Source organism: Xenopus tropicalis, chromosome 5 (genome assembly GCF_000004195.4).
Source record: "Xenopus tropicalis strain Nigerian chromosome 5, UCB_Xtro_10.0, whole genome shotgun sequence".
Lineage (NCBI taxonomy): Eukaryota > Metazoa > Chordata > Amphibia > Anura > Pipidae > Xenopus > Xenopus tropicalis.
Genome location: NC_030681.2, coordinates 103,278,113 through 103,287,842, shown reverse-complemented (window position 1 = coordinate 103,287,842; position 9,730 = coordinate 103,278,113). Strand labels below are relative to the sequence as shown.

The 9,730-nt window shown below is 41.2% G+C and overlaps 2 protein-coding genes across 2 annotated transcripts; both read left to right on the top strand.

The window, feature by feature from the left end:
- The first annotated feature begins 983 nt into the window (after nt 1-983).
- LOC100486511 (somatostatin-1) lies at nt 984-2,506 on the top strand. Its single transcript, XM_002944371.5, has 2 exons — nt 984-1,215; nt 2,039-2,506. Exons 1-2 carry the CDS (start codon nt 1,081-1,083, stop codon nt 2,249-2,251), a joined length of 348 nt encoding a protein of 115 aa, XP_002944417.2. The 5' UTR covers nt 984-1,080; the 3' UTR covers nt 2,252-2,506.
- A 1,519-nt stretch (nt 2,507-4,025) lies between these two features.
- Nucleotides 4,026-5,565, top strand: sst.1 (somatostatin, gene 1). Its single transcript, NM_001097338.1, has 2 exons — nt 4,026-4,228; nt 5,098-5,565. The coding sequence occupies exons 1-2, from the start codon at nt 4,094-4,096 to the stop codon at nt 5,308-5,310; spliced, it is 348 nt and encodes a 115-aa protein (NP_001090807.1). The 5' UTR covers nt 4,026-4,093; the 3' UTR covers nt 5,311-5,565.
- The last annotated feature ends 4,165 nt before the right edge of the window (nt 5,566-9,730 follow it).

Genomic DNA, 9,730 nt, shown 5'->3' with positions numbered 1-9,730 from the left:
TAAATGTCTATGTACTCATTTTTCCAAATTTTTTCTTAAATTTCCTCAGATAAATGAGACTCTAAGGGGGCTAACCCCATAAAAGTAAACATCCCTATGAGAACTTGCTAATACCGTTTCCGATTGAGGACTAGGGGTGGAGAGAGGGGAGAAGTAAGGTTACCCATGATTTGACACAAGGCGAGCATAATGTCACCTTCCCCACCCCCTGTTCCTGCCCACGCCCCAGCGCAAGTATGCTCATCTGCTACCGGAGGTGGGCATCTGGCTGGAAAGTGAGCACGAGTGTGATCGATTTTCTTGGGAAGCGGGAAACTTGGAACTGCGAGACCAATGTGAAGACTGGTTTTTTTCTGCGTCTCTTTGACCTGTACCTCTCTACTGAGCTGTCCCGTCAAGTGGTGTAGGTAGAGGAAGCAGATTCACTGGAATGCGCTGATGACGAATGCTGTGAGGAGGGGAAGATTCCCTTGCCCCTCATCTGTGGCTGGTGCTCTTATAAGTGTTTGCAGCCTTGCACTTTGCTTTGCCGGATGTGCGGGGGCGAGAACGCCTGCGTACGCTCCGAATTGATGACCCACTAGCCCCAGCATGTGACCTGAAACCCTAAGGGCATGTGTAGAATCAAATAGTTGGGGAGAGTGGTGGGGGGCTTGGAAGAGGGTGTACCCAGCACCATGATCAGGTGCATCAAAAAAGTCAGGTCACTACCAGAAGAAAAGCCATTGGTGTCAGCAGCAAGGGTAGGAGCAATAGCTCTGCCCCATATCTGTGATGGGGGGGGGGGCAAGTTCTGGGCTGCACCTGTGGCTGTTTAAGGAGCAGGGTTCAGTGAGGGGGGGGGGGTTGTTGCTGTGGGCTTTTGTTTAGCCCGAGCTCGTGTTACAGCTGCAGCAGGAGCCGAGGCAAAGCAGGCTTTTGCTGAAAGCAGGGGGGTAGGAGGGGGCTCTTCTGTGATGACGTCAGAGGCAGAATTTAAAAGGGGGCTAAGGAGATCCCAGGAGCAGAAGCAGAACAAGTAGACGTGTAGCAGGTTACTCAGCACTGATCGCTCTGTACCTGTGCCCCCAGCTTGGAGTCATGCAGTCTTGCCGTGTGCGATGTGCCCTCACCCTGCTCTCCTTGGCTTTGGCTGTCAGTTCCTTATCAGCTGCTCCCACAGATCCGAGACTCCGCCAGTTTCTGCAGAAATCACTCACAGCGGCAGGGAAACAGGTAAGAGTTACTTTGCCTTTATTTATTACTACTAACCAGCAGCCTTTATTCCTGTCCATCAGCCTAAGGTTTAGTATAGAATATGGAAATGTATCCTCCGGGAAACACTTCTGAGCCACACACGGTGGCTAAATCTTGGCAGGATAGAGAAGTGACAAGGCTGATCATTGCCCCAGGGCAAACCTCTGTAAATTCCTCTATTAAGGGGATAACCTTTCTAGCACAGAAAACATCTGTGTTTAACTTTAGCAAAGTACTCCTTTTGCTTTCCAGTTATAGCTGTTAGTCACTACAGGCTGAAAGTAAATGCAGTGCTCTGAAGCCGTAGCACTCCGTGTGTTTGCCTATCGGGGAGCTGTCCGATGTGCTGAACTATCCAGTGTTCCGGGGCAAAGTGGTGTCTCCCCACTTGTCTTTTGGACAGGAATCTCTTTCACTCATGGCTTTTAATCTTATCCTTAATGGCAACCCTCAGCATCATCACGGCAGAGATTGTAGTTCAAAAATTCCAGGATTGGAAATGTAGCTCAAAGCAGCAATTGCAAAATTAAACATGCTGAAATGTTGCCACATGTATTCTATGTATCCCCTAAATTCTTTACATGCCTGGGCTATAACAGTTAATACAGGATCATTGTCTAGATGTTGCAGTTCCAGAAAAGCAGATGTTGATCAAAATTACTAACATTAACTGACAGAAATGTATGAAGGACCTATTTATATCACAGTGGAGCTTAGGAATGCTTTGAATAGTGTCTTGGTCTGTTTTTACCTGCAATCTAGATACTTACTACGTTACAACCTGTCCTTGCTCTTGTTTCAGGAGTTGGCCAAGTATTTCCTGGCAGAGTTGCTATCAGACCCTTCCCAGACAGAGAATGAAGCACTGGAATCAGACGACTTACCCAGAGGTGCTGAGCAAGACGACGTAAGACTGGAACTGGAAAGATCTGCAAACTCTAGCCCAGTCCTGGCTCCCAGGGAACGCAAAGCAGGATGCAAAAACTTCTTCTGGAAAACGTTTACATCCTGTTAGCTTACACCCCTTCCACTGATCCCCCCCATACCCCAAGCCAAGCCTTCACCACAGGAGCCGAAGACTGTAAATATCATTCACAGTTATGGTGATAAAACATGTTGATTTGGAGATGTTTAATAAAACTTTCAGTTAAAATTGTACATGATTTGCTTGGGTCATGATTTATCAATTTTTCTTATGATATGCACTCTGCAATTCTCACAAATGTACTATTTTTAATTCTTTGTCACAATAAAGTTTGTTTCAAACTAAGACTTTACATTTGGTCATTGACAAAAACATTAAATTAAGTACTGAGGCTATTGCATTAAACGCTATATCTGTATGGTATATTTATTAGCTTTCTCTATTTATCAGGTTCTCTATCTATCTATGTATCTATGTATCTATGTATCTATCTATCTATCTATCTATCATCTATCTATCTATGTATCTATCTATCTATCTATCTATCTATCATCTATCTATCATCTATCCCTATCTATCTTTCTATCCATCCATCTATCATCTATCTATCTATCTATCTATCTATCTATCTATCTAGTTTTATGTAGGTTTATTTTACAAACAACAAAAAGGCAGGGAAGGGTGCACACAGCCAATAACATGGTAACTAGAAATGAGGGAAAGGAGACAAACAACAATTAATTTTGTTGTTAATTATCTATACATTGTAATATGTTTGGTTAGGGAATGTTGTTGGTAATGAAGTTGCAACAATTAACTTATGTTCTTTAAAGAGCCAGCTAGTAGATGTGTAAAACTGGCTAGATTTTATTTTGTTGAGAAAATGTCATTACAATGGCTGATATTGCATCTTCTTATACAGTAAATCAATTCTTAAATCCTCTAATGCAAACAAGCATATAATAAGATAATTGGTGCATATGAAGCATGCTTTAAACTTCATTCTAATTTGCTAGTTCTCACTTTCAGCATAATGGCTGCAATTAGAATTGAATGAGTTTTTATAACCTTTTTAGACTTTTTCTTTGTTCCTGCTGTGTGATTATGGGCTCCCTGCATTCGGTCAGATTTGCTGAATCCAACAAAGCAGGTTGTTGCTGGTGGAGTGGCACAACCTGAAAACATGAAGTGTCCTTTCTCTATAGGAATCTCTATGAACTGCTAGGACTTTTGTTCACTTATGTATAATCTTTTGCACAGACAACAGATCCCAGAGAGTACTTTGAGAGTAATATCCTTTGGGGGTGGTGGGAGTTTTATTTCATCAATAACTGATGATGGGTTTTTTTTTATCGTGGGGGACTGGGACTGAGGCAGGAGGGGAACCCCGAGAATGGCGGGTGGGGCGAGATGGAGCCTGCTTTGCAGCTATCCGCCCATGGCCATCCCCAGTTTCATCTGGGAGAGGAATCAGCTCCTCCAGCAGCCAGTCCACCCAGTCTGCACCTTCTCTCCTGACCCTCTCCTGTACCTGTGCCACTAATAGATCAGTCGCCATTACTGGGTGCCAGACATGCTGCCAGGTGAATGCACAGTGCTCCAGGTGGCCGTGATGTGAGGGAAAAGGTGGGTAAGTGTCTCCTCTTATATCTACCAACCCCCCTCTAAAACCTCCCACCAATCCTGTACTCCTACGTAGTAGCTCCCAGGGGTCCTTATTGCTCCCAGCACCTCCCCACAGTCTGAGGCACCCTTCGTTAACCACTATGGTGCCCGAAAGCAGGGGGGTAGGAGGGGGCTCTTCCGTGATGACGTCAGAGGCAGAATTTAAAAGGGGGCTAAGGAGATCCCAGGAACAGAAGCAGAACAAGTAGACGTGTAGCAGGTTACTCAGCACTGATCGCTCTGTACCTGTGCCCCCAGCTTGGAGTCATGCAGTCCTGCCGTGTGCGATGTGCCCTCACCCTGCTCTCCTTGGCTTTGGCTGTCAGTTCCTTATCAGCTGCTCCCACAGATCCGAGACTCCGCCAGTTCCTGCAGAAATCACTCGCAGCAGCAGGGAAACAGGTAAGAGTTGCTTTGCCTCTATTTATTACTACTAACCAGCAGCCTTTATTCCTGTCCATCAGCCTAAGCTTTAGAATAGAATATGGAAATGTATCCTCTGGGGACCATTTCTGCGCCACACACAGTGGCTGAATCTTGGCAGGATAGAGAAGTGACAAGGCTAATAATTGCCCCAGGGTAAACCTCTGTAAATCCCTCTATTAAGGGGATAACCTTTCTAGCACAGAAAAGATCAGTGTTTAACTTTAGCAAAGTGCTCCTTAGGCTTTCCAGTTATAGCTGTTAGTCACTACAGGCTGAAAGTAAATGCAGTGCTCTGAAGCCGCAGCACTCCGTGTGTTTGCCTATCGGGGAGCTGTCCGATGTGCTGAACTATCCAGTGTTCCGGGGCAAAGTGGTGTCCCCCCCACTTGTCTTTTGGACAGGAATCTCTTTCACCCGTGGCTTTTAATCTTATCCTTAATGGCAACCCTCAGCATCATCACGGCAGAGATTGTAGTTCAGAAATAACAGTTGCCACATTATAAAAACCCGAGGACTGGAAATGTAGCTCGAAGCAGCAATAGCAAAAGAGGGTTAACGCTCTACCTAAAGTAAATGTGCTGAAATGTTGCCACATGTATTCTATGTATCCCCTAAATTCTTTACTTGCCTGGGCTATAACAGTTAATACAGGATCATTGTCTAGATGTTGCAGTTCCAGAAAAGCAGATGTTGATCAAAATTACTAACATTAACTGACAGAAATGTATGAAGGACCTATTTATATCACAGTGGAGCTTAGGAATGCTTTGAATAGTGTCTTGGTCTGTTTTTACCTGCAATCTAGATACTTACTAAGTTACAACCTGTCCTTGCTCTTGTTTCAGGAGTTGGCCAAGTATTTCCTGGCAGAGTTGCTATCAGACCCTTCCCAGACAGAGAATGAAGCACTGGAATCAGACGACTTACCCAGAGGTGCTGAGCAAGACGATGTAAGACTGGAACTGGAAAGATCTGCAAACTCTAGCCCAGTCTTGGCTCCCAGGGAACGCAAAGCAGGATGCAAAAACTTCTTCTGGAAAACGTTTACATCCTGTTAGCTTACACCCCTTCCACTGATCCCCCCCATACCCCAAGCCAAGCCTTCACCACAGGAGCCGAAGACTGTAAATATCATTCACAGTTATGGTGATAAAACATGTTGATTTGGAGTTGTTTAATAAAACTTTTAGTTGAAACTGTACATGATTTGCTTGGGTCGTGATTTCTCAATAGTTCTTATGATATGCACTCTGCAATTCTCACAAATGTACTATTTTTAATTCTTTGTCGCAATAAAGTTTGTTTCAAACTAAGACTTTACATTTGGTCATTGACAAAAAACATTAAATTGAGTACTGAGGCTATTGCATTAAATGCTATATCTGTATGGTATATTTATTAGCTTTCTCTATTTATCTATTTATCTATCTATCTATCTATTTATTTATTTATGTAGTTTTATGTAGGTTTATTTTACAAACAACAAATAGGCAGGGAAGGGTGCACACAGCCAATAACATGGTAGCTAGAAATGAGGGAAAGGAGACAAACAATAATTAATTTTGTTGGTAATTATCTTACATTGAAATATGTTGGGGGAGGTAATGTTGTTGGTAATGAAGTTGCAACGATTAACATATGTTCTTTAAAGAGCCAGCTAGTAGATGTGTAAAACTGGCTAGATTTTATTTTGTTGAGAAAATGTCATTACAATGGCTGATATTGTATCTTCTTATAAATCAATCCTTAAATCCTCCAATGCAAAGAAGCATATAATAAGATAATTGGTGCATATTAAGCATGCTTTCAACCTCATTCTAATTTGCTAGTTCTCACTTTCAGCATAATGGCTGCTATTAGAATTGAATGACTTTTTATAACCTCTTTAGAATTGTTCTTTGTTCCTGCTGTGTGATTATGGGCTCCCTGCATTCGGTCAGATTTGAATCCAACAAAGCAGGTTGTTGCTGGTGGAGTGGCACAGCCTGAAAACATGAAGTGTCCTTTCTCTATAGGAATCTCTATGAACTGCTAGGATTTTTTCTCACTTATGTATAATCTATGGCATAGACTACAGATCCCAGGATCCTTTGAGAGTAATATCCTGTAGGGGTGCTGGGAGTTGTATTTCAACAATAACTGATGGTGCAATTATTACAAAACATTCTAGACTTTGAAATATGAAATGCACAATGATCAGAGATGTGGATCTTGAGCTCTTGATCATTATAACCAAGTGCCTAGTTTGTCGCCATGGACCTCCCACTGTTGCACAGGATGGTATCTGAGATTCTGGTAACTTAGTACATTTGGACTCTATTAATGGATTGTTATTGTACAATTTAGAAGTCAGACTCTCTCCTTTAATGGCTCAGAGAGTTGCACTCCTACATTTAGTTCTATTTATCAACCTGTAAGGTAGACAGTAAATGTACTACTGATGCCATTTGTGCTCTGTAGTTAATCATGTAGCCTATTTGGCACATTATTTGTCATCATATCATCAGATCCCGCTACTATTAGGTAGATATTTCCATTGTATAGGAAAGCAGTTCCACCTGCTATTACTCCCTAATGTGACTCTTCTAATGATGATAAAAGCCCAAAGTGTCATCAGAGACAATGCCTAAATCCTACTAATACATGCGCCTCCTGGAACACAGTTATTAACCCTTCAAGGAACTACATGGCTTAATGAGGTGTTATAAATCTGTAGTTATTGACTCCACAGTATCAAGACTATGTATTTCACTAAATATATATATATTGTGCTTGTGATGACATATGGAGTTTGCCACAGCCTTAAAGCCAGTAGAAGAATGAGGGGAATCACATATATACATTTACAGCTGCCATGTGCTGTCAAAGTGGTTTCCAATAACCATGGGTTCATCTAAGCTAATGTGAGACCTCATACTGATTTGTCATGAGCTTAAGGGGACGTAAGGGACCTGCATCACAAACTGGCCATTTCAACAACAACATTATCCCTAATGAAGTTGAAAGCGGGTAACAGCCTTATACCTAGGTACAGTACTGATGGCAAGACATTACTAGTGAAGAGCTACCTTGAGCACAGAGCCTGTGACAGAAGAAGGCCAATAACCTCTTTATCCTAAACACCGGAGAAGGACAGCATGGCAATTAGAAGAAAAAATGAAAGCAATTTGATTATCTGTTTCATAAATATGCTGCTCAGTGAAGTTTCAGACAGTCAGAGGCTGTTAAACACCATTATGCCCAGTGTTTTATCCAGTAAGCACTATCTCAGGGACAATCTTGTTGTCATGTCTGGGAAAAGAAACCCTTCTTTCTGCAGAATGTGATCTCGCTGGCAGCATAAGAAATCAAGAGGGCAGCTTGTATGTACTGTAATTAGCACTCACAAATGCTAAAGGGATCAAAATAGAGAGCAGACAAGCTTAGTTTTTGTGACAAACCGACCCCTGTCAGTTGTGCAGGAGCACTGGCTATAGCGCAAGTAAAGCTTAAAAGGAAAAATAAATCCTGTTTGTATTCTGTTTTAAATCCATTTAAAGGATGTCACTTATGAATGCATTGCCTTTTGATTTGCATTTATACCTGAAAGTGGAGTTAGTCTTATGATGTAGCTTGTGATTGGTGAGGAATTCTCTTTGTAGGCAGGTGGGCCCACTAGAGGGGCTGCTGCTAATGTAGTCTATGTTGAATACATCTGTCAATTGATAAGCAAATTTTTTTCCCAGGCAGCGAATTTCCACATTTCGCCATTGGTGAATTGTTTTGCGAAAATTTCATGACAATTCTGCGAGATAGCTGCTAAAATTCCAAGAGTCGATGAAGAAAAAAACTAAATAATTAAAAAACCACAAAAAAAAAATAAAGACCCATTGCATATTGTCTCAGAATAACTCCTAGGGCCATCTTAAGTTTAACTAGTACAGATCCTGTATCTGTGCCCCAATATCTGTTCAGTATACAAGAAATGCATATTGCACTGCCCAGGTATGATACTTTTAAATGCCCTAATCTGGACAAAGTTACTGCTTGATATTTTTTGTCACACAATGGTTTCTTGCAATATTTTCCAAAATCTATGATTAACATAGTTGTAGGTAAATCTAGAATTATGGTGATCAAGGGATTTTTGTTTAGCCTATACTGTATGCAGTGCGATGATCCTTATTATTCTGGTATCTCAGCATGACCTACCTATATACTGCTGAATATGTTAGAGGGGTGGTTATCAGAAAGGTCTATGTAAATACAGCCATAAGCACTCACAGAAACGCTGCACTGAGTTCTCTGTCAAAAGATTTGTTGTGTCAGTAATTCATGTGCCACAGACACGCAGCTCTCTGCCCTCTCCCCTCTCCTGCTCCTTCCTCCCTCAAGAATGCTAAGAACTCACTCCCCCCCTTAGGAATGTGGATCTGAGCCAATCAGCAGGAAGCTGACTCATAGGGGCAGATTTACTAATCCACGAATCCGAATCCCGAAAGGGAAAAAATCGTATTGGAAACGAAAATTTTGCGACTTTTTCGTTGCTGTCGCGATTTTTCATATTTGTCGAAACTTTTTTGTCGCTGTCGTGACTTTATCGTATTTTGCGCGACTATTTTATCAGCGTCGCGATTTTTTCGTATTGAGCGATAGTAAACGGCAAAAAAACCAATCCGATTTTTTCGCAACGGCGACAAAAAAATCACGGGACATACGAAAAATTTGCGTCGGTGACGAAAAAGTCGCAAAAATACAGATCATTACAAAAAAACGCATTCGGACGCCTTAGGACCGTTCGTGGATTAGTAAATCTCCCCCCTAGTCTTACTAATTGAGCATGTCATGGTCTGGGTCTTGGTGCAGGAGTGAGGCATTATGGGAACTTTCTTTACACAGCTCAGAGTTTTTTCTTCCTGTTTGACTTCTGATCATCTGAACAAGTGAAATATGGGGTCCCTCTCATATTTGTATTCCAGTCTCTAATTTAAACCTCTGTGTGGTTGCTAAGGTAAACAAGACCCTAGCAACCAGATAACTGCTGCAATTCCAAACTGGAGAGATGCTGAACAAAAAGCTAAATAACTGAAAAAGCACAAAAAATCAAAACCTATTGTGAATTGTCTCAGAATATATTTGTCTATGTCATACTAAAAGTTAATTTAAAGGTGAACAATTCTCTCTAATAGGAACAATGTTTTATTTAACGTGAATATAAATGTCAAAATACATTGGAAAATAAAAAAATCTGAATTATTATATAATACATATATTAATATATACAGTATATAATGTATATTATAGGCACCATATTTTACAGTGTAATACAAGTATAGGACCTGTTATCCAGAATACTCGGGACCTGGGGTTTTCCAGATAAGAGGATAACAGAAAAATATTAAATGCAACAAGAAATACAAGAAAGAAACCAATTTATATATATACATATATAAATATATATATATATATAGACAAACACACCACAAAATACATTTTTTT

Bases quoted from the DNA above. Each gene is read 5' to 3' on its own strand.
- LOC100486511 (XM_002944371.5), top strand. From the start codon at position 1,081: ATGCAGTCTTGCCGTGTGCGATGTGCCCTCACCCTGCTCTCCTTGGCT. The intron at 1,216-2,038 runs GTAAGAGTTACT...CTCTTGTTTCAG, and splicing joins TCACAGCGGCAGGGAAACAG to GAGTTGGCCAAGTATTTCCT.
- sst.1 (NM_001097338.1), top strand. From the start codon at position 4,094: ATGCAGTCCTGCCGTGTGCGATGTGCCCTCACCCTGCTCTCCTTGGCT. The intron at 4,229-5,097 runs GTAAGAGTTGCT...CTCTTGTTTCAG, and splicing joins TCGCAGCAGCAGGGAAACAG to GAGTTGGCCAAGTATTTCCT.